General features: G+C 37.8%; 3 protein-coding genes across 12 annotated transcripts; all 3 read right to left on the reverse strand.

Moving 5' to 3' along the window:
- On the reverse strand, positions 1–4,283 carry LOC125205900 (zinc finger (Ran-binding) family protein). The gene is made up of 5 exons (XM_048105088.2): positions 3,556–4,283; positions 2,993–3,110; positions 2,304–2,656; positions 1,798–1,896; positions 1–1,592 (listed from the first exon to the last, which is right to left on the reverse strand). Exons 1-5 carry the CDS (start codon positions 4,182–4,184, stop codon positions 362–364), a joined length of 2,430 nt encoding a protein of 809 aa, XP_047961045.1. The 5' UTR covers positions 4,185–4,283; the 3' UTR covers positions 1–361.
- A 2,367-nt stretch (positions 4,284–6,650) lies between these two features.
- LOC125206236 (uncharacterized) lies at positions 6,651–7,721 on the reverse strand. The gene has a single exon (XM_048105519.2). It carries the CDS (start codon positions 7,719–7,721, stop codon positions 6,651–6,653), a length of 1,071 nt encoding a protein of 356 aa, XP_047961476.2.
- Positions 7,722–14,076: 6,355 nt separating this feature from the next.
- Positions 14,077–22,965, reverse strand: REV3 (recovery protein 3). Of its 10 annotated transcripts, none has more exons than XM_048105078.2 (16): positions 22,777–22,963; positions 22,509–22,591; positions 22,305–22,362; positions 21,997–22,046; positions 21,787–21,899; positions 21,603–21,645; positions 21,031–21,099; positions 20,385–20,534; positions 20,127–20,298; positions 19,946–20,037; positions 19,485–19,868; positions 15,863–19,326; positions 15,437–15,740; positions 15,067–15,309; positions 14,695–14,973; positions 14,077–14,582 (listed from the first exon to the last, which is right to left on the reverse strand). In XM_048105078.2, the coding sequence occupies exons 1-16, from the start codon at positions 22,880–22,882 to the stop codon at positions 14,409–14,411; spliced, it is 5,784 nt and encodes a 1,927-aa protein (XP_047961035.1). In that variant the 5' UTR covers positions 22,883–22,963; the 3' UTR covers positions 14,077–14,408. The 10 variants fall into 10 exon arrangements, with proteins under 10 accessions (XP_047961035.1, XP_047961034.1, XP_047961033.1 ...); XM_048105077.2 differs by having other exon boundaries at positions 14,695–15,309; positions 19,485–19,711; positions 19,781–19,868; positions 22,777–22,961; XM_048105076.2 differs by having other exon boundaries at positions 14,695–15,309; positions 22,777–22,961.
- Positions 22,966–24,436: the final 1,471 nt, after the last annotated feature.

Here is a 24,436-nt window from a genome sequence, read left to right on the forward strand (position 1 = left end):
TCAACAAATATAACTCGTACGTATTGTATTTCCTGAAAGGGAAAATTGTGTAACATCCATTACAAAATCTGGGCAACTATTAAAGGCAGATCACAACCTTTTAACATGACAACAGAATGGCAGTGCGGAAGAAAACAGGGCATAATACTCGATGATGGCAAACAAGCCCACCCCTCATTTAGCACGAGAGAACTAACTCCGTGTTAGTAACAACACGACCATTCTGGAGGCACTACGCTTCCGCAGATGATCAATTTCAAGCATTCAGTTTCACCACTAACATAAGGAGGCCTACTTCACATTTGGAAATAGACTTCTCAGCTCATCTCAGAGAGTATTTCCCAACTCATTCTGAGAATCATCATCTCACATTTACCCTAGGTCTCTGTGGTTTGTCATCTTCTTCGTAACTTTGTGACCAATCATCCCGTCTTCCTCCTCCTCTTCCTCTTCCTCCTCCTCTCTTGCTGAACGACCCACCTCGTCTGTCGCTTTGGAACTTCGATGAGTAGCCATCTCTGGCATTCTTTCCTCGCCCGCCATAGGAATCCTCTCGACTACTTCTATCAAAGCTCTTTGCACCTGATGATCTACCAAAATCGCGCCCCTGTGAGCCTTTCCTGTCGCCCATCATGCCGCCACGACCCCGGGATGGTTGTCCTGGGCGATCCTGACCTCGTCTATCTCTCTGTCTGTCACTCCTATAGCTTAGATCACCATCTGCATCTCTTTCAGCAAAGGAGTCATTAAAATTGGATCTTCCTCCTCTGGTATTTCTAAACTCTAATCTATTAGAGCCTCTTCTGTTTGCTCTGTTATTGTATCTTATACTTTCATCATCAGAGCCAGAGTCGACTTCAAAGTCATCATCTGCGCCATAAGCCATACTCTTTCGACCTCTTCTCTGCTGTTTTACATCTGCAACATGACTTGATTTCCACTTAGGGTGAACGGGGAGGTCATCATCGGTATCGAAGTCTACGTCAGCTTCCGAATCAGAGAATGTTTGGCGATTCATTTGTTTCCTGCCACGTGCTGGGGATTTAGCTTTCCCATGGATGTTCCTGTTACCTTCACTGTTTTCTAGATCTTCAGACTCCGAGTCTGCTTCAAGTTCTGATAAAGCCACTCGAGGAGCCCTATGTACTTCATTTTGGGCAACTAACTCATAACTATCAACATCATCATCATCGTCTTCATCAAAATCATTGAATCCAACACTAGACCTCGTGGAAGTAGAATCAGAATAATCCATTCCCATGCCCCTTGGAGTTGGAGGTCTGCTCCTTTCTTGACCATTTCCATGACCTCTAGAACATTCACGAGGAGTCCGCTGGCTAAGGGGAAAGTCTTCATCCAGTTTCTGTGAATCTGCATACTCAAAAGCAGCAACATCTGCTCCATCAGATTCATTATCGTCAAAATCAAAATTCCACGCATTGGAAACATCAGCCCTGGCAGGTTTCTTGTCCATCCTGATGTGAGAACCATGTTGCTTTTCAGGAAAATGATTATCAGGATATGTATCGGGTGGGCGCTTGTGTTCACAGTGGAAACAATCTGTATTTCTTCGATAGTTTAAGAAATTGCACCTGCACAAGCATCACACAACCAAAACATTAAGCTCTAGAATTTTAAAGCAGTCTCCACTGCTGTTCAAAAGCAATCACTCTCAGCTGCATTTCAGCTTCAAAACTGAAAATGCATCAGGAAAAATCACAGCTATAAACACTCTTTCTTTTCATTCTAACTGAAGTAAAGCATGTGTCCAAGAGAGAGAGGGAGAGAGAGAAATACTGGGGGCATTCCCATTCTCCTGGAAGCAATTGTCTCTTTGGACGCTTAGCATCACATTGCAGGCAGACTGTGTTCTTCGCGAAATTCATAAAGTCACACCTGAGAAAAGGATAAATAGTAGCAAAATAAAATGAAAAAGTAGTTATCCAAGTATCTTCGACAAAAATAAAACACAGCCCACCAGACATTAGGAAAATCTAAGTTAGATCCATATAGCTCTACTCATACATATGGATCTAATGCCCAGAATCCAGAAATGATGCTGAAATTAAGCTAATTAATTTGCATCGTAGTTAAACAGATTTTTTGTAACCAGGAAAAAAAAAAAAAAAAAAAAAAAAGAATTCAATAAGTCGTACTTGAGCTCATTGCTGAGAGTTTAAAGGGGAAAGCACACACAACATATAAATATATTCAGATACTTTACCACAAGAGTATAGAAAATTTGGATAACTGGTGCAATTCACAAAAAAGGAGAGGAGAGGGTGAAAGGTTGTAAAACATACTTTGGACAGAGCCAATCACCCTTTTTCATTTCAATATCATCACGCCCGACTCTTCTCTTTGGAGGGGGAGGTGGTTGCTTCACCTTGGGTGGTGGCTTTTTAATAACAGGAGGGGGGAGATTTGGATCTATTGGAACTGCACTCAGCTTGACTACATCATGGAGCAACTTTCGCACAATGGTCTTTACAGATTTCATCTTCAAAAGGGATCTATTTTCTACTGATCCGTCTATTGGATCAAAACCATATGCAAGTAGCATACGCATGACGTCCATTGTCCGTGCTTCATCCTCTTTATTAGTCAGCAAATATGCTTTCTCACAAGAACCCCTGAGACTGCATGAACTGCAAACCTGATACATAAAATAGAATAAAGGCTGAAATACTAAAGTTGCTGACAAATGGTTACAACATTGATAAAATTATTTGAGTGTTTTGTTAAATCCAGGAGCAACTGTAATTCATACAATTCCAACCAAAGGCATATGGTAACACTGACAGGAAAGACCTACATTCTATTTCATACTTTTTCTTCACCAACATTAAAAATGCCATAATTTTAGTGGATCTTACAGTCACTATTCTGCCTGAAAATCTCATATAACTTCTTTTTCCATAAAATAATCCTAAAATCATAATCCGTCAGGCAATAAATAAATTAACGAAATAGGAAGGCCCTATAAACTTACATCTCCTTCATCCAGATGGACGTATTTCCTTAACAATTTGGCAGAATAGACCACCCTCTTATCTGGAGTAGGGCATCCATAACCAACTAATAGTTGAAGATCCTGTCTTGACAATGACCTGAAGCAAGCAACACCTCAGAACAAGAACACAAGTTTTTGGGAAAACAACTTGATATCATAAGTTATACAGCGTCAATCCAAATCGCCACTCAACATAAGAGATACAAACAATAAATGAATCCAAATCAATTCAACCGCCCAACTCTTTGCTGCGCACTGCCTTGCTACCATACTCTGATTACTAACAAATGGGATGTAAACACCTAAACTAAGACCTTAAAAGCTTAAGAACAAATGGGATGCAATTCACCCCAGTATTTGCAAATTGCCTAATTTAATCTGAAATTCATTATAAAATTGAAACCACTATGAACATACATATTGTCTCGTCTTCAATCATAAATCAATTAAAGATTTTCACTTTCAAATTTCATCAAACAAGTAAAACAATACATGAAATGCATCACGAAATGTTATTAAAAATAATGTATTCGAGAGAAAACCTCAAAATGTCAAAGCGATCGCGACCAAAATTAACCAGAGCACCCTGCACAGTTTTGAAATCACGAGCAAAATTTGGGCGTTTATCCTCCTCCGCGGCAGAGGCCGAAACATCAAAGCCGAGGGCTTGCATCATGCCTTCCTCGTCCTTTCTCTTATGATCAAAATAATTCTGGTGCAGCAGCCTCTCCATCAGCTCAATCCACTCCGGCCACGGGTGCACCAACTCCACTTCCTTCTTCCCATCACTACTCCCCAGAAACGCTTCGCTCTTGGCTAATTCCGACTCCAATCCTTCTTGTACCGAATCTACCGGCGGCGGGTCGGGCGTGGCTTCGGCAACGGGAGCGTCTTTGTGCTTCTTGGACTCGCGCCAGGCCCGGATTCGCTGGAGGGTTTGGTCTTTCTCTTGGCGGTTTTTATCAATTTCATCGATTTGTTCGAAGATGAAGCTCATGCGAGCAGAGAGAGAGGTAGGTTTGGCGGGGGATGGAGATTGGGGAGTAGAGGCAGGGTCGGCGGATGCGGAAGAGAAGTGCAGTGAGTTAGGAATTGGAATTAGAGAGAGGAGATGAACGGAGGGGGGTTTTGAGCAATTGAGGCGCCGGAGAAGGAGATGAGAGAGCGCCATTTACCTATTAAGGGTGCGGAAATCGGAATAGAGAAGCTAAAACACCGCCATGGAAGAGAGCTTAAACCCTGCTACAGTACAATCAAAGGCGCCACCTCAAATATAGCCTATTGAACACAGCATTGTTTAATCTAATTAATTTATTTAACATTGCTGAAATTTCTAATAAAATAATTTCCAACCACTGAATTTCGTTGATTATATTTCAGGGTTAGGCTTATGATTAAAAATAGGGTTATTAGAGCATCTTAAATTATTCATACCAATACAGTATAAACATATTTTTGTGTAAATCCATACTCCTAATTAAATAGGAGTAGAAGTTTTACTTCAGTCATCTATGTTAAATTCAAGCATGAAGGAATATTCTATGTTCACTTATTTTTTCCAATCATATCAATATGTTTTATCTAAATTACACATTAATTACACGGCACTTTTAACTTACACTATAAAATTAAAATAATGTAATACAGTTTACTTATTAATATATTTATATATGAAATTTATTATTTATTAAATAAAAATTTACACAACTTAAAAATTAAAATACGTTAAAATACTATGAAAATATTTAAACTTAACTTAAATACATTAGTGATACTAAAATTACTACTCCATTCGTCCACCATTAGGAGTCACATTTATGGGCGGCACGTGTTTTAAGAAATATTAAGAAAAGTGGGTGAAAAAAAGTCAGTAGAATAGGAGTCTTACTTGTATACATTAGTTTTAAATGAAATGTGAGTGAATGAGTTAGTGAAAGATGAGACCCTATTACTCCCTCCATCCCAGAGAAGTTGGCACACTTTTCCTTTTTAGTTTGTCCCACAAAAGATGTCACATTTCCCTTTTTGGAAAAAGTTTTCTCTCACATGAATATAAAAATTATATTTTCTCTCTCCATTTAACACACAAAACAAAACCTCCTAAAATCCCGTGCCATTTTCAAAGTATGCCAACTTCTTTGGAACGGAGGGAGTACTATTTATGGTTAATTTCTGATACTGTTACCTTACCATTACATCGATATACCACACTTTTATGGTATACCAAAGCACCGGTACGGTATAACGTAATACCATTATTAAAAAAAATCTATTTCATACACAAAAATTTTAAAGTATGATTTTCAGAGATTTTTTCTTTTTAATTTTATTTCATATATAAATATAATGTATTCCCTCTGTCTCACAATAAGAGTCACACTTCATTTTTACCATAAATGGTAAATAGGTCTCACATTCCACTAACTCACTTCACTCACATTTTATTATAAACCAATATAAAAAAGTAGGTCTTATATTCCACTAAATTTTCCAACCCACTTTTCTTTACCTTTCTTAAAACATGTACTCACAATAAGAGTGACTTATGTTATGGGACGGATGGAGTAATATATATGTATAATTGAAAGCTAAATGTTTCTTAAACTGAAGCACTCCAAGTTCACAGGGAAATTAAAACATGTAGAACATGCGCAACTTGATCAAGTCAGACAATAGACGGTTCAAGCTGGCTCACAACTACTGGTCGGTGGGTGTGTGAACGGATAGACTCAGGGCTTTCAAGACCTTAACCCACAATACTATTAATCTAGTAAAGGGAAGTAAGGGTCGAATCTCTCAGGGAAAGATGCGAGTGGAGTTGGGATTGAGACGTTTGGGAGGTTGGCTGCGGCCACGTTTTTTAGTGGGTTAAGTTTAAACTAAGGAAAAGGGAACTAATCAACAAACTAAACTAAACTGATCAATCTAGACTAAACTACTCATAACTAAGGAACAAGTAACTTGATCAACTAAGCTAAAAACGGAAAGGTAAGACTGTTTATCAGCAATCACCCAACCCAACCCAACTAGCCACTTTTACAATATTTAATTCATTTCTATCTCATCCACATCATCTTCCACATCATCAATATTCATCCAACCCTACCACCCACATTTTCATGGTTTATCAATGACCACCCAACCACACTATTATATATATTTATTTTTATATTATTTTTTAATAGTATTATTAATACATGAAATACTTATTATTGTAAATTTATAGAAAAACGTAATAAATGACAAGCTAAAATTTATAAAAACAAACAAAAAAAAAATATACATTACAATAATTGAAATATTAAATTGAAAATACATAATTGGTGCTCATACATAAGATGAAAACTAGACATTCAATTGCAATTGCCGATTTTTTCCCATATATGCTCAACCAAATCGTCTCGCAGAGCTTTGTGAGCTTCTCTGTTTTGAAGTTGGGCTTTGTTTTTCATGTAAGAAGCTAGACTCGCAATCCTATTCGTAGAATATATGAAATCATTATTCGCATCTCCATCTTCATTCTCACGACTACTTTATCCAAGTCGATCTTGAATAAATTCTACTGGATCACAATAGTTCGAATATATGCTTCTTTCGTCTTCCACTATCATATTGTGCAAGATTATGCAAGCAATCATTATTTCCCCATAATATCACGATCCCAAATAGGACATGGACATTTGATAAAAGCAAAACAAGCTTGCAAAACACCAAAATCTCGCTCAACATCTTTACGCGCAGACTCTTGATGTCGAGCAAACAACTTGTGCCTCATCGTTTGTGGACCTGGTATAGATTTGACAAATGCCGCCCATTGAGGATATATGCCATCAGTGAGACAATATCCCATATTTTTTTCGTGGCCATTTACTATGTAATTGACCTTCGGTGCTCGACCTTCCAAAATATCATCAAAAACTAGAGATTGATCAAGCACATTAATATCATTTCTCGAACCTGGAGTTCCAAAAAAAGCATGCCATATCCACAGATCTTGAGATGCTACTGCTTCCAAGATGATTGTCGGACTCCCGTTTCTTCCGGCATATTGTCCAGCCCATGCAGTGGGACAATTCTTCCATTCCCAATGCATGCAGTCAATACTACCCAACATGCCTGGAAACCAACGTTGTTCTCCAATATGCAGAAGTCTTGCCAAGTCTTCTTCGTTGGGCTTTCGCAAATACTCATCGCCGAAGTTAGAAATTACATCTTCAACGAACTTGATGGGAGATTTGCGAATGAGTTGTGCACTCATTCTCAAATATTCTTCGTGCAAGTCGGTCGCCGCCCCGTAGGCCAGCATCCTCATCGTTGCTGTACATTTCTGAATTGCAGACATACCAAGTCGACCAGTAGCATCACGCTTCTGTACAAAAAAGTTGTCAGTGTCGATGAGCTTGTTCATTATTTTTTCGAACAAAGGTTTTTGCATGCGATACCTTGTTCGAAAAAAATCTGGAGGATAGATTGGAGCTTCAGCAAAGTACTGCTCGAAAATAGTATCATGGCCCTCTTCGCATTTCCTTTCAATGTATCTCCTTTTAGCTCTAGCCGTCTGGGTTGTAGGTTGTGAAGGCAAGGTTGTTGGCCAAATAGCCATATCCTCGATTAGTTGATCGAGTTGCTGATTTTGTTCAACAATTTTTTCTTCCCATTCATTGTCTTCAAGAAGATTGAAAGCTTCAAAATTAGAACTTGATGACATTTTTTAGGGAGAGTTGGCCCAATAATCGTGAGAGGATTTATGTGTAATTTTCTTGAAGCATATAAGTAAATTTATAGAAGTAATTTGTTGAGCATAGGATTCCACTACTATCATTTGTGATCATATGGGATATCCTTGGATTCCACCTCCACTTGTGATAGAAAATGACTTGTCTTGTAGTCATACTTTGATTTTCGTGATCACATGGGTTGTCATTGGATTTCACCACCACTTGTGATAGAAATGACTTGTCATGTAGTCATACTTTGATTTTCTTGATCACATGGGATGTCATTGGATTACACCCCCACTTGTGATAGAAATGACTTGTCATGTAGTCATACTTTGATTTTCGTGATCACATGGGTTATCATTGGATTCCACCACCACTTGTGATAGAAATGACTTCTCATGTGGTCATACTTTATTTTCTTGATCACATGGGATGTCATTGGATTCCACCACCACTTGTGATAGAAATGACCTGTCATATGGTCATACTTTGATATTCTTGATCACATGGGATGTCATTGGATTTCACCCCCACTTGTGATAGAAATGACTTGTCATGTAGTCATACTTTGATTGGAGGGCTTATCACATAAACGGAAAGTTACATAAGCAACAGAAATTAAAGATTACATACTAAGCAACGGAAATTGAAGATTACACACTAAGCAACATAAGTTGAAATTTACGCAATAAGAAACATACATTGAAAACAGATAAACTACGATCAGTTCCCAAACAATTATGCTATTAGATTGCATTTCAGCGTTTCTTCTTCTGGAGTTGAGTCCCTCCTAGCCATCAGTGGAGTAAGGATAGATGCCTTGATGTTCCGTTCCTGAATATCACTAGCTGCTTTGATCTTCCGTTCTTAAATATCACATTCCCTTTCACGTGTTACTCTCATTTCACGCAGTGCTGCAGTGAAATCATTAGGGATTGTATATGATGGCGTTGCAACTTCTTTGCCTCTTCTTTTAGCCTTACTCATAGCTTGATCTCTTCCGGTAGGACGTTGCAATGTTGAAGAACGACTCTCAGGAATGGAGTCAATTTGAGGTCCTCCTTCCTCACTAGTTCTCGACCTTTTTGAGCTCCCGCGACTTTCTTCAACACTATCTTCATCTGGCTGGAAACGCGTTGAACCAGTACTATTCAATTTCAATTCTCACTTGGGACTGTATCTCATCACCTTCTCAAACACCTTATGGTGAGTAAATTTTCTCTTACCATACAGTTGAGCGGTTTTCTCAATGTCCTCTTTAGACTGGCCACTCGTAGCTCGATCATGCGCTTTTTTGTATGCACGGATCCACTTTGTGACATTTGTGTTGAGTCGTTTGTAGCATTGTCTCAATGACTCTGAACTTCATTGTTGGCCCATTGCTGGATTTTCTTTTCTTGCTTCCTCATATTGAAATGGGCATTAGTTTGGTTGGTGCCAACAACTACATCCCTGCTCACGAAACAATAAGCAGACATTAATAACATGTCTTCTTGCTCACTCCAATCATGTGGAGTGTTTGAAGCACTCAAGTTGGTTGGTGTCTTGGCTTGAATGTTGGTTTTGAAATGAACTTTGGAATTGATCAGAATTCGGAAAATCATCAAAACTAGGGAAATAATCTTGAGAAGGATTAAAATTTTGGGAAGGGGTGTGGTTTTGGGAAGGATAGAAATTGGGGAATCAGATAATATATTATTCTCATCATCCTCCATAGTTAGCAACAAAGTAAACTAAAAAATATGAAATTTTATCAAGCAAGAAGGATTATAGGAGGAAAGAGATATTTTTTTTGTATGCAAAACTATAACAAATGTGGTCTCTATTTATAGAGGAAAAAAAATTATGAATTTTGATATAATTTTTATAATTTTATACTCCCTCCGTCCCGCTTTAGCAGTCCCATTGACTTTTCTGCCTTCTTTTTGTAAAAATGATAAAAAATAGTTAAAGAGGTGAAATGGTAAATTAAGAGGGAGAATAATATAGAGAAGAGTCTTATCTACATTATTGTGTCTCTTACTTTACCATTTCTCCACTTTAACTATTTTTTATTATTTTTACAAAAAGATGGCAGAAAAGTCAATGGGACTGCTAAAGCGGGACGGAGGGAGTAATATTTTATATTAAAGATATATTAATTTAAAAGTATATATATCAACCAATGAGATTGTGCCATTTGGCACAATCTCATTGGATGATGGAATGGAGGCCGCCTGGTTGGTGTTTGTGTTGGGAGAGACCGCGGTCTAGTATAGAAAGAGCCATTTCATTTCATTTTTTGTTTTTTCTTTTTAAATTTGGGGTGAGGTGGCGGTCGACCCACCCCACCGATAAACATAGTCTAAAAGTAACTTGGGACCACTGACACAAAATAAGCGCACTACCTTAAAGCTGTAAACATCGAAAAGGTGATAGAGACTGCAATTCTAACAAACTACTACCTTCTTCTTTGCTAAGCAGCTAAATACAAACAAAGCAGATCTAAACAGAGCAACATACATAAAAACAGAAATCAAACAAAATGAACACAGATCCATATGAAATCGTCGTAAAGAAAACAGATCTAAAGTATCTAGCCTATTCTCAGGCAAGTTGGCGAACTACAAAGTAAATCTACCTACGGGAAAGCATAAACAAGGCGGCACTAAAGCAAACGAAAACAATTAAAACAGAGAACATTAGATCCAACACAGCTTGAACTAAAAACTCCATTTCATAAACGATCTTCGGTAAACGTAACTAAAACATAATTCCAAACAAGGATTTGAGGAGCGATTAACAGTGGAAAGATAACTAGAGTAGCAACTAGAAGAAAAACATTAACAGCAACTAAACTATGAAAAAGGTGAACTGAAAATAGAATAGAAATTATTTTAATCCCCTCAGGGTGCGACAAAAACTCCAACTACGAAGACTTCTACGCAGATCCAGGTCCCTTCTTCCTTGACGAGGAAGAAGAGATGGAAACAAAGGTGGAAACGACGACTCCTACTGCTAACTCCATACTCATGTTATGAAAATAAGTGAAAATGAGGCGACTAAAGGTGGTGATGGTGTCGAACTCTTTCTTGTGTGCACTCTCTCCATATTTATAGGATGATGTTGGGCCCAAATCCCTAGGGCAAGCCCATCCTATCATGACATTTATGCCCTTGAGATGACATCTTTTCTTCTCTCTCCTCTGACTCATCACTTCATGTGGTAAACTCCACTTGATCAATTCGTCGGCAGGGCAGGCTTCGCAACTGATCAACTTAGCTTCATTTCTGGTCATTTTTTACTCCTTTCCCGAGTTGATCAAGTTGATCCTGCACTTGTAGCTTCTACACTTTATAGCCCCTGCACACTCAAATTCACCATTCTTTTCGCACATTATCAGTCATGTTAGTGTAATAAACCCTTCAAAACCATGCTTGTAACGAGTCCTATCAATAATATTTCAACTTGTACCGATTTTTCGGCATGCACCGAGGATTCGGTATACTGCGGTATAGGAAAATTGATATCGTTATCGAAAATTACGATATACCAAAAAATCAGTACTTTCGGCATTTTTTTGGTACAATAAGTGCGGTATTTCAGTATTTTTTTCCCACCTCTACCTTTGTCTCGTCTCAAACACTAAACAACATTGCATGAAAATTTGTGCAAGAAAACAAATGTTTCCCTTTGAATGGGAACCCGAACCATAGGCGGAGAATACTTAATAAATCCCATGGCCTCTCCTTGTACCAATTGCACAATTAGCTTACTAAGACGAACACTCAAACTCATTCACCCTTATAAGATGATGGAAATGGACAATGGACTCCATGATAACAGAATTATACTACTAGGACAGAAAGGAAAATCAAATCGACAACAAACTATAGAAAGCATAAGTCTTATAAATTACCCCCGGATGTGGTGTTGTGTGCATTGTAGCACCGCCAATATTTGTACCTTGCTTCACCTTCTGCTATCATTTATTGATGAGTTCAACATTCGCCTAAAAAAAGTCTATGGTAATACATAAATGAGTAGAAACACATCAAATATCAACACAGTGAATACAAGATAATATTCAGGAGACCTACATTCATCGTGTGATCATCCATCCAACATAGTTACTAATCCTACCTCATAATTCTAATCATTTACCAAAGAAATAGATTTTGTAAACCATTCGTGAACCTACATCTAGAAATCAGCTCAAAACAGAATTAGGCGTATAACTAAATTACAAAATCTCTTTTGATCGACCAAAATTCAAATCTCTCATTTACGATAAGTCTATTTTCTATCCATGATTAACCAACGATGAGTATGGATCAAATTCAAAGAACAATCAACTTCCAATAAATAATTAAATAACAAAAACAGGTCAGAGAAGAAAACAAACCACTTGTCTGTTGGCCTCAAACATCTCTAGAGAGCACTAGCCTTGGAATGAAAATGAAAATAAATAAAGTACCAGAAATCATCAAATAAAAAGCTAATCCAATAGATTTGAGCTCAAAGACATAGCATCAATTTGCATAAAACTTAAGTATCCTTGAGTGCTCTCCTATATAGGATCTGAACCCTCTCCATCTGTGCTGCTCGATGAGCTGCATACGACATTGTCGCCTCTTTATCATCGATAGACAGCCTATCATGTTATGGGTCAATGAATTTGCCTCCTTGATCTTTCCAAGCCTCATAAAGGCCGAAATCAGCAATTCCCAAAGTTGGCTCCCCAAACTCATGCTTATAAAACATCACCAGCATTGACAATCCCACTTCGGGTTTCCCTAACATGCAAATTTCGTCGATTGCATTGTTTGATATATGCACATTCACGAGACACTTTGTCCTTATCATCTGTTGGACCATATCAACAACGAGCTGATGCTCCAACATTCCCCTCATGGCATTCAGTAGCATCAGGAACAGTGAGTCGTATGGGAATGGTCTTGTGTGTATCATTACATCAAAAACTTCAATGGCATCTTTTCGACGTCTTATTGTATAATTAGGGGTGGGTAGGTACGGTATACCTTACCGAAACCATCATATCGTATACCTTACCGTAAGTTCGGTATACGAAAAAATCATACATTTACCTTACCAAAATCTCTGGTAAAACTTCGCCATGACGAATTTTCTTACCGATAGTATACATCATTTTCGGCATTCCGTACTTTTGCGGTGTACCTGACTTTCAACATCAATTAAAATAGATGATTTGAGTTTTTAGAATATATTTATATTTTATAATTTCAAATATACTACTCCCTCCATCCCCAAAATTCGTCACCATTTGACCGGGCACGGGTTTTAAGAAATGTAATAGAAAGTGGTTTGAAAAAGTTGTGGTATGTGAGTCCTACTTTAACATATAATTTTAAAATAAAATGTGAGTGAGAATGAGTTAGTGGAATGTGGGGTCCATTACCAGAAATGGTAATAGTGAAAGGTGACAAATTTTTAGGGACGGACGAAAAAGGAAATAAGTGACAAATTTACAGGGACGGAGGGAGTATTATATTTTACGGTATATAACTTAATTTACGGTATATACTGAATTTCGGTGTGCAGCGGCATACTGCGGTATTTGAAAACTCATATTGTTACCTTACCGAAAGATATCGGTAAGGTATCATACCGTACCGAAAATCACATCATGGTATGCCGAAAATTCGGTATTTTTGGTATTTTTCGATACGATAAACCGGTATTACTATTTTTCGGTATTTCAGTATTTTTCCCCAACCCTATACATGACCATCGGAATGTGTACGTGAACTTGGCTGGTGTTTTACAAAAAAAGACGTTTTATCACAACGGACGTTGATTTACAAAACTATGTATCTAAACGTGAATTCAATGTTGTATCACAAAGGTACCAACTGAAAAATCTTTTGTAACCATTAGTTTACCTTTCCATCTAATGTAGAAGAAGGATTGTTTATTCTATTATCAATTATTTTTCTATAAATTAAATCAAGAATAACAAACCATATCATAAATAAATTTCTTAGGTTCTATAATACTAGGTTTAGGGTTGAGAAAAAACGAATTCATCTCTTTTTTAACAACAAAAATGCTAGTTAATTCATATTTTTAAAATCATGGGTACTTTTTTCATTTTAAATTTAGATTTGGCTAAAATTGGGTGTTAGCATCTTAAATAATCAACTCAACATTGGGGGATGATGATAAAATAATCGTATATTCGAATGATTAGATGCTGACTATATGATCAAATAAATTCAAAAATTAATCAACCACTCGAAAGAATAGTGGATCAGCTTGAGTCATTTTTATCAATCTATAAATCTTCAATTCAAATGAATTAGAATAAAATTAAACACGTAATATTCGAAACTAAACATTCTTATTATCTCAATCAATTTCCACTCGCAACAAATAAAGCCAACCTATATGATAATACAAGTAGCACCATTACTACAAATTTCCACATCAAATTACAAGAATTGCACCATTCTCCCCCAAAGTCTCTCTTCCACCGATAAGACAAATGGAAGGACTTAAGTGAAAGGAAAATCTAATCTAACACTAGTATGTATACATATGTGCTCAATATTTTAGTACTATAATTGTAAATTTTATACTTATGAACACATACATACATCTCTATGAAAGTTCTAAAAAAACATTATAATACAAATATGTAAAAGTTAGAAGAGTTAGAACCACTCTACCATGCATTTTGGGTAGAAACCAGTCGCTGTAGCTACTTCAGACAGTGACTGCAATTCTTTCTGAACTTTCATTCTCTCATAGAAAACTGAGCACGCTAACGAAGTACATTTCACTCCACTTTCAACAACCCAATCCCCCCCTCCACAATGACGACATATCTGCAGAGAGAGAGAGAGAGAGATTTAACAGATTGCTGTAATAGGTCAAACAGAAATGGAGTGTCTTTCAACAACGAATACATAAGAATTCTGAGAAGTATCTTATACTCACAGCAGTAAGGTGTTGGATATTCTTTTCGAGTTTCGAAGTTCTTCCCGCCAAGGCTATAGCAACAGTTGTTTCATTCTTGGAACAGACATGGCAGAGATGAGCTGATCCCTGAACCACCTCTCCACAGATAGTACAATGCTGCGATGCATAGTAATAATCAATTCTCATCCTCTGTGGATTCTGCGCAACAGTCTGGCGTTTCCCAGCAGTTTCGCGCACCGGGCGGGGTGTGTCCAGGAACCACTGGTTCAGATCAGCTCCAACCAGCCCAAACACTCTCTGCAAAGCAGGCATGATTTGTTTCCTAATGTAATAGATATCATTTAGTCTGAAAGGGGAATTGATGGCTAGAAGTTCAAGCGGGTCGACCACCATGTCCATTAGACGAGCACCGGGCTCACCATGGATCACAACGTAAGGTATCCGCTCAGCATACCGAGGCTCTGCCCGAGGGTCTTTGCGCAGTGATTTGGTGGCCACAATTGCAGCCGGAGGAAGTGAATAAGCACGTTCAGCGTACGTGCCCAAGCGAACCTCCTTTGCAAAAACAAAGTCCTGAATGGAGACCCTGCCAGATAATATCTTCGTCCACTGGCGCAGCACGTAAGCTTTTACCTGAACAAGGAAAGTGGAAAAGGAAATATGCTTTCAGATCTTCACATAAAAAACAAGTTGTTGCTATACAAATGGGCCGGGGTTGCTGAAGCACCCCCTAGTACCCTCCCCCAAAACACTTCCGTACCTTATATATATCCTGGCTTTCGAAATAGATCCTCAATGACTGCTCCATGGTTTTGGATACAGCAGCACATGTATCTCTTCGAACTGTCTCAATACCCTTAGCATCAAAGATCGGCTTGCTCTGATCGGGACTCTCGTAGCTGTAACCAACATATCGCTTCTTTGTAAGGAGGAAGCAGGGGTGATAAACCTTTTCCATTTTCAATGTGACAGGACTGGGATTCATTTTGGTTATTGCAGATGCAATTTCTCGTCCAATCGCAAACGCTTCTTGAACAGACCGCCCTTTAAGGAGCACGAACATGCTGTACCCAATAAGAGCATGAGTAACTCATCAAGGAGAAAACCAAACCAATTTTTTTTGACAATTAACTCTTTTCGATTTTAAAGGACTAATAAAAGAATTATAATGAGTAAGACTACAAACCTATCTGTATCACCGTAAATAACTTTCGCTTTCCACTTGTCATTTGAGTTTACGAAAGAGATTGCAGTTTCCAAAGTTCTACGGCCACACTGCACGATACTATCCGCAAGTTCAGCACAAGGCATGCGTCCACTAAACCCAGCAGCTGTATAGCCATAGGTGACATTTGCTATAAGCTTTAAAGCAAGCTGTCGAGCATTTAATATCCTGTGTCGAACAAGCTGAGACGGATCTAACTTTTTCATTGCTTGTTTCACCATGATTCTGGTTGATAGTATCTCTTCCAACAGCCTAGGTAGTATACCTCTCCGTACCTTTGATGGAACATAGGCGACACCATTTGGTGCTACCAGTAACTCTTGCTTCGAATTGCGTAACGTATTTAATTGTGGTGAATATGCACAGACGCCAAGTCCATGTGTCATTGGAGGTGTGATCTTTCCCAGACATGTACAAAAGCAGAGGTTATATCCAATTACCATCGACGGATAAAGAGACTGAAAATCCAAAACAACGACAGGATCTGCATAAAACCTTGATTCTGGCTCCATAACAAGCGGTATACATTCCATTGCCGGTTGACTAGCCACCTGTTGGGTTCCGGGGGAAATGGCAAGATAGTTCTGTGTGTGAGCTAAACGCAAAAACATTGATTCAACACGATACTGTGAGCCTCGAGATAGTACTGAAAAGAAGTCAATACCAAATACTCTAGCAAGTTCTGATGTTCGATTTATCATGTCGAGCTGATTCAGAATCTGTAAATTCAACTTTGCTCTCTCACTTGTATGATCAATAGATCTATACCTTGCTCGTCCAGGGCCACTAGCAAACCATCTTGTTAGCACTTTCCAAGGGATGTATGGAATTTTTCGCCTCAGCACTGTCTCAGCAACAGCTTCAACTGTGTACATATTTAGCTTCACTTCATTACGCATTAGTCTCCATACATTGAGCACAATTCTACCACTAACATGAACACCACTGGCATGCGTCCGGCCCCACTCGTCCTCAATTATGGAGTTCTCTAGATGAACTACTTCACCAGTAACAGATTTGGAATCTTTTTCTTTGTCAGAAGCCCTAGAATCTGCAGAAGATATATTGATTCGAGATGGCGTCCTCGATATATTATTCAGCAAACCAATGCCAAGATGTGCTGCCCTTTCAGCCAAAAACCCAAGGGAACTGCTTTGAACATCCCAGCCCATAAGAATATCAGGGTCAAAATCATGGATTAGCTTCGTGAAATGATTAAGCAATTGTGATTCTTCCTGAAAAACACATGTCTTGGACTCCGAAACTGCATCAAGATCCTTTTCCAGATTAGCAGAATCACATCGCAGAAGAACATAAGTATCGGACATAGATGCATTGTCCTCTTGAAAAATAAGAATGATAGCATTGATGCCATCAAAGCGAGGATCCGGTCTTAACTCCCCTCTAGACTCAGCCTGCACCTCCACACTAAGTAATGTTAGCTGCTGTCCTTCACCCGCACTTGCTGGGTCTCGAAAACCAATCTGACTTAATGGAGTGAACCTCATCTTTTTATCAGGACCAGATATCTGAGAGGTATCTAGTGAGCAGCTGGTTTCTAGTTTCCTCTTAATCTCTTGATTATGCTCTGGTGGTTGAGTTCGCTCTGGCCTTTTGTCGCACATGGACATAAAAGCAGACTCAGGCATGATGGACCTGTCAGTAGCCTGAGAATCTCGTTCTTCCACCAAATCAGATATCGGAAGAAATTGCGGTGGTGAGTCCATCTTGTGCCTGGAAATGTCAGAGCAATCAGATAACAGCCATCTATCAACAGATTGCCTCGATGGAGGTGACATTGCAGGAGTCAGCATGTATAAATATGACCCATCATTCTGGTAAAGAACAGGAACACCCATTACTGCTTCATGGTTATCGACAAGCCCACTTTTTCTAGGGCTAACACATGGAAGTTGTTCGTCTTCCAGGAAATTCCTCTCAAAGAAAGGCTGCAAATCATTTGCAGATCCTCCCTGAAGAGACAAAGGAGCTTCAGTTTTGCCCTCATCTTTCCAATCTATAGTTGGAGGTTTCTTGGGAATGGTCATAGCAGTAAGTTTTACAGTTTCAGCTTCCTGGTCTATGTCTTTTGATGAGTCATAAGCTTCATCCATACCAGGACCTTTTCCAAAATATGGTAACTTTTCAAACTGCATGTCTGTTGTCTCCCTTTCCATGCCCTTCAAATTCTCAGTTGGAACATTGTGCAACTTGTGGATAGAGACTGAGGTTGGATATCTTTCGCTTGTGCAATCAGTGTTGTATGTGGTCTCACTTGCAGCTGAATTTGAAGGGACAGTACATGATTCCACAATATCAGTTAGCTGCATTGTGCGACCTAAAACTTTACCAAAAGTCTTCTTAGTTGAAACATGAGCCTGTTCAGATTCGTCAACATTCATATTACTATCAACAGTGCTGTGCAAATTCTCACCAGAACAGCTGTAGTTAGGATTAACACACTTAGTGTTCCCTTTTTTCAGTAGATTTTCTGCATCTATACCATCCTCACAAGATGATCCATGCAATTCACCTAAAACAGGGGAACAAGACGGGTTTATATGAATAGCCTCACTGCAGACCTCAACACTTGAATTTATATTACTTTCATGGGACTTTGTCCGTGAAGTAAGTGCCTTTTTGTTTTCATCACAACTCCTTGATCTTGAGGCAAGGTATACGTCTCTGCTTGCACAATCAGAACCAGAGCATAATTTTGCATCCCGGACTCCCACTGGGCTCCTATGATCAACGGGTTCAACTCGACAAGATCGTTTCCTTCTCATCAAATCCCGTGTGGAGCATTCAGCTATTACACTAGCTTTCCCAGAGTGACATATATCTTTCTTCTTATCAACTTTTACAGATGGAAGTTTATCTGATACATTTCCAGTCAAAGAAGTTCCCAAATCTTCTTTTACACTGGGAGGTGAAAAATCACTTACTTTCTGACAACAAACAGGTAAAGAACCCCATTGAGGTCTTTTATTTAGATGCTTATTTCTCAAGTTTGAGGCTATTCTAGACCATGATTGCGTTTCAACATTTGACTTTGCTTCACTATATTCTGTTTTGGGTGACTCGCCTGAGCATGGAGTTGATGGTGGATCGTCACTGGATCCATCCACTTGCGGAATAACCCTACTCCACAAATGTTTGACAGGATCATTGTACTCGGCAGACTGGAAGGGTATGGAGTCCTGGTCTTCATTATTAATCATATCAACAGAATCAAGAATATCTTGACACTCTTTTTGAGATTCACTCTCATAATCTACATTGGCTCTCTCTAACACCTTGTCAATGTCTTTTGAAGGAAGTAAGGGACTTAAAATTGTCTCACGAGTGAGTTCATCATCTGAGTTGATATCTTCTGAAGCCTGAGAAGATGCAAGCCACTTTAAAAGCCTTAAGGCATCTTCATCCTAATGAACACAATTCACAAATACAAAAAATTAATAGAAATATAACCCAAATAACATAAAACAAGTTCTGAGTCAACGAAGAATAGAGAAATATCTTCTCCATACTTATGCTTGGTTTTATAACACAGACATTTTGAGCAATGAATATTGAGAATCACCTTTGCAGTTGACGGTTCCACATTGGCAGATAGTTGCAGTTGTTTAGCTGCATCAGTCTCATTAGTTTCTGCTGCAACAAATTTCTGTAATGATGAACTTAATGATATAAGAGGTCCATCCTTTTCAACCGCCTTTAAATAATTGGATGGCAAATAACTGCTTTCTTCAAGGTTAGCAGCCGCAGGGTCGAGAAAATCTCCACAAACTGCTGAAGACTTGACTGACTCTGGAGTCAAAAGTGAGCAGTTATCTGAATCATCTAACACTTCAATAAATTTCTCAAACTCAGCCCCACCTAATAGATCCCTTAAAACATCTCGTGGTAATGGTTTCTCTGGATCAAGAAGCGTGACTTCAGTTACCCCATTCGCCGCATGTTCTTCCTAGTAAAAGAAAGAAACAATCATCATTAGCCAAATTAGTGAGCAATTCATGGAAATTATATTGATCAGAAACTAACCTCCCATATTGGTATTAGCGACTGAACCACTTTCGTGTTGGAAGGAGTTTGAGACATAGAGACATATGATATAAACTGTTGATTTACGATATCTGCAAATCAATGTGTGTGAAAAGGTATGTATTAGTTAAAGGCCACGGAAAGAATCACATCAACCTTCAGACAACTGTAGAGCAACAACCATGTGCTACAGCATCTGCTTCCAGTTCAGAGGTACTCTGGCGCCTGAACACTGGATAAACTTCACCTGCTGAAGAACTGAGTTGATTTGAAAATTTCCATATCCACCCATCAGGAATAGTAGAAGAAATCCATACCGGAGTAGCCAAAGATAAATCACCACCTGAATCTGCCTATATAAGAAATCATAGTATAGCCTGATTCAAATCCAAATTCATAATCCACTCACTAGACTGAGCAAAAGGAACACCACAGAAACCTGAAAATCCATGCAAGTGGTGTCATCTCTTGACGTTCTCAGTTTACTACTGTATTTGAGTTTCTGGTGTGAGTAAACATCTGGAACAGGATGGCGAAACTTCATCTTAGAAACGTGTAAATGGCCCATTCCATATAAATTATAGTCAATCTGAAAATTATGAAATGTAGATATAAGTGTTAAAGAGGAGACAATTGGAGCAGAACCCAATAATCAACTACACATGTTTTTCTAAATTTTGCTTCCACTTATGACCAAGCTTTAAATAGATCCTTGCAAATCTCAAGAGGTTAGTTATTTTCAACTTAACTGTCAGAAAATAAAACTAGGCAAACTTATCCAAGGCAAGTAAAGAAAATGTCATTGTATGGAACATCACAAAAAAAAAAAAAAGTGGAAATCACTGAAATATTTAACATTGATTGGCAAGAGATATATATAGAGAACATTAGGGAAACTAGCACACAGGTGCTATGATAGAAATAACAGTAACCATAAGATAATCACCATGTGAGTCCTGTGAAGAATTCAAAGTTCAAACCATGAGATGATTAAGCAATTGCAATTCAGTAAGAACCATGAGTATGAGCCACGAGATGGGGAACTTAATTACTCAAAATTGATTTGTGTTCGGAGATAAGCTTACCAAGAACTGCAGAAGAAAAGGTATATGTGATTCATATGGCTGTAAGTTTTTATCTAGTACAGCACCCACCTACAGATAATAGAAAAGGTTAGATGTCCCCCAGGATTGCAAAATTGTAGGGGGGGGGGGGGGGGGGGAAGAAGGGAGACAACAAAATATTCAGGGATAAGTGGTCACACATGCAGCAACTTCCAACTGGCAATTATTTTCACTCTATAAATCAATCTAAAAGTAATGTATTGAATAATGCTTTTGACTTAATAATATAGAAAAAGCAAGATAGTCAAATATATATATCTACGTACACACACACACACAGTACACCCACCAGCACAAGCATGCAGAGCTAGGCAGAAGTTAAAAAAATAAAAGAATATAAGGGGCCAAAAATAATTACAAAAAAAAAAACTATGTATTTTCCAACTATCATACCAAACTTGGGACCAGCTAACCTTCATCGGCTATAGTTTATAACAGAAATCCAAATAGCTTACAGAAACAATACATGAAGCAGAAAAGTTATTGAATCAATACAGATGCTGAAAAGTAAAGAAGCATAAAATGGTTGGTACCAGAAGAAGATTTGCAGCACGAGAAACATCCTGTGGATGGTAGCTGATCTTTATGTCAAGGTCTTATACATTAAATGCTTGAATTAGGAGCCAACTATAAAGAGAAAAGGATGGTAATTCCCTTCTCGTGTTAACCTAAGGCACAACTTATGAAATATGATATGCACTAGCAGCATCAGGATACAAATATATCTTCACAAAGAGCTCCTCTGAAGAATGATAACCATAGAACTTCTTTGCACGAACAAGATTGCAGCCATGTACATGTTGACGTTTTGAGCCAGTATTTCCTTTAAGCTGTTAAATTTTAAAAATGGATTCTTATTTTATACTACTAGTGAAGGTGAACTATGCTTTAGAATGTAAAAAAGTGGGTGTTCAGATTCAACTAAACCTTCAGGGCCTTCTCAAGGGAAAGAGATACAGAATGCATGCTTGAATCAGCTGCTCAATCACAAGAAAGGAAAGAAAGAAAGGCATAATGATTAGAATCCCAGGTGAAAACTATATTTAATCCAAAACATTTAGAGAAATAGTAAAAGATGAATACTAGTACATGATACCTAGGCAATAAAGCATAGTCCATAAGTCATTAGTCAGTTCAAATAAAATATCATTAGTCCCACAGTTATTGTTTTCACCGAGATAGATATTACTGCATAATTTGAAAATTTGGGAGAAAAAAAATTGCTCAAGTCATACCTTCATCATTTGTTATAGGCCCCAGATCAGAAATAGGAACATACAGATAAGGTAAAACCTGCAAAACACAAAGGGAGCCTAAGCAATAGCTCATGAATGCAAACTATTGACAAGAATTCCAAGTATCCAATTAGCATACTTAATAATGGAATCAGAAACTAATCATACAGAAGAACAAGAATTTCAAGTATCCAATTGGCATACTTGATGAATGTGCAAACAAGTCTTCTGACCAGCCGGAGTTGAACCGTATATCCTTATCACTGGAACCTCGTTCACCTTCCCACCTAAACATGGCGGCTTCACAAACCTCAACAACCATACATATCAAAAAGGAAAACCGAAGCAACAAAAAAGAAGGAAACCGCATGGACAGGAATCAGAGGATAAAAGCCACAAGAAGACTGGCAACAAAAAATAAAATAAAAGTTAAACTAGTCCCTCAATTTACCAAAAAATAAGAGAAACTTACCGTGGAAATTGCTATAAGAAATGTCGAAGTCGGGAATCGGAGGCGACATGTAATAGTCGATTGAAACTATTCTGACGCTGAACAATTGGGGCTGCGAACTCCCCATTTCTGGCTTCCTTAGTCTACAACGAACCCTATTCACTTAACTCCCGCCACTTGACATTGAAAAAGAAGAGAGAGATTTGGCGCCGAACAACGGTGGCGGTGGGTTTTATATTTGAGTGGAACCGTGATTTGTAAGCTTTGACTTGTTCCACGTGTTTATTCCAAATATTTGGTTATTTTATATATTCTTTAATACCACTCCCTCCGTCCTAACTAAGCTGATACAAAATTTTTGGACACAGAGGAGAAATAAAGTAGTAAAAATAAAGAAAGAGTAAAGTAATGAATAAGAGTGATTAAATGTTTTGTTTTTTTTGTTAAAAAAGGAGATGACTCAAATTAGTTGAGATATCCCAAAGAAGAATACGACTCAACTTAGTTGAGACGGAGGAAGTACTGCTCCCTATCTATCTATACATATATAAAAGGTGAAGTTTTGGCCGTCTTTTGAAGTATTTGTTAGTTTTGTCCTTTTTTGGAATATTTATAAATTATGGACTAATTTGAATATTTATGAAATAATTAATTACAATAAAACTGATTTCCTTTCTTTTCTACAAAATTAATTCTAAAGCACAAACATCATTTACCACATTAATCTTGATTTCTTTTTTTTACTTCTAAAAATATTCCACATGTCTATTTATTATTAGTGTAGTAGGAGATATATTAGTAGATGTTTTAGGTGACCTCCCCCAAACTTCAGAGGTATGTAAAAAGTTTTAGAAGAGTCTCATAATTTTTTTATTACTATAAATATATTACATTTAATCATTTTGTTGTTAATGATGCTTTTGCTTTTTGATACTAGTATATTTTAATATTCTATATATTTATAGATTTTTTCGACACGTATTTATAGTTGATCTTTTTGTAGTAGAAATTGAAGTGTTACTATAATTGACGGTTTATTTTGAGTGCAATTTTTAGATTCGAAACTTATTTAATCGTAGTTTATATTGGTATAATAAATTGTTATCGAATACATTTGGGATTTAGAATTTTAATGATATTGTTTCTAATTTCATAAATGTGAAATTTACAATTTCAATTGAGTGCGAAAAATAAAAACAGTTCGGTTGTGAGGAGTGAGTCACCCCTACAAGAAAAAATTAACAATAAACCATAAACCCTAACCTACAATAACAATTCCCCCAATTATGAAAATTGACCATAAACCCTACCATCCAAGAACAATTCCCCCAATTATGAAAATTAACCGTAAACCCAACTCGGCAAGAACACTGAACAATTACCCTTTATTATAAAAAGCACACTCAACTCACGCAACTCCCCAACCGTACCCTATCAATTGGCAATAAAAAAACATGCACAATTTAAACACAATTAATTCCAATCCTTGGCTCACCACCCTACCCTATCAATTGGCAATAAAAAAACATGCACAATTCAAACACAATTAATTCCAATCCTTGGCTCACCACTGCAAAAACAAGTTCAAAATCATGCCTAATAGGACATCTAAATTCGTCAGGAATAGAGTTGAAAACTTACCATGCCCGGAGACTATTTAAGGATCACTCATGATCCAGTT

Source organism: Salvia hispanica, chromosome 6 (assembly GCF_029641045.1).
Source record: "Salvia hispanica isolate PSC_SH4W2 chromosome 6, Shi_PSC_v1, whole genome shotgun sequence".
In the NCBI taxonomy this organism is placed as follows: Eukaryota; Viridiplantae; Streptophyta; class Magnoliopsida; order Lamiales; family Lamiaceae; genus Salvia; species Salvia hispanica.

What these genes read in the sequence shown, in the direction of transcription:
- LOC125206236 (XM_048105519.2), bottom strand. Translation starts at nt 7,721, where the DNA reads ATGTCATCAAGTTCTAATTTTGAAGCTTTCAATCTTCTTGAAGACAAT.
- LOC125205900 (XM_048105088.2), bottom strand. Translation starts at nt 4,184, where the DNA reads ATGGCGCTCTCTCATCTCCTTCTCCGGCGCCTCAATTGCTCAAAACCC. An exon ending in TCCATCTGGATGAAGGAGAT is followed by an intron (nt 2,657 to 2,992) that starts GTAAGTTTATAG and finishes TTTATGTATCAG; the next exon opens with GTTTGCAGTTCATGCAGTCT. An exon ending in GGAGAATGGGAATGCCCCCA is followed by an intron (nt 1,593 to 1,797) that starts GTATTTCTCTCT and finishes ATGCTTGTGCAG; the next exon opens with GTGCAATTTCTTAAACTATC.
- REV3 (XM_048105076.2), bottom strand. Translation starts at nt 22,882, where the DNA reads ATGGGGAGTTCGCAGCCCCAATTGTTCAGCGTCAGAATAGTTTCAATC. An exon ending in CTTGTTTGCACATTCATCAA is followed by an intron (nt 22,363 to 22,508) that starts GTATGCCAATTG and finishes TGTGTTTTGCAG; the next exon opens with GTTTTACCTTATCTGTATGT. An exon ending in CCCTTGAGAAGGCCCTGAAG is followed by an intron (nt 21,900 to 21,996) that starts GTTTAGTTGAAT and finishes AAAATTTAACAG; the next exon opens with CTTAAAGGAAATACTGGCTC.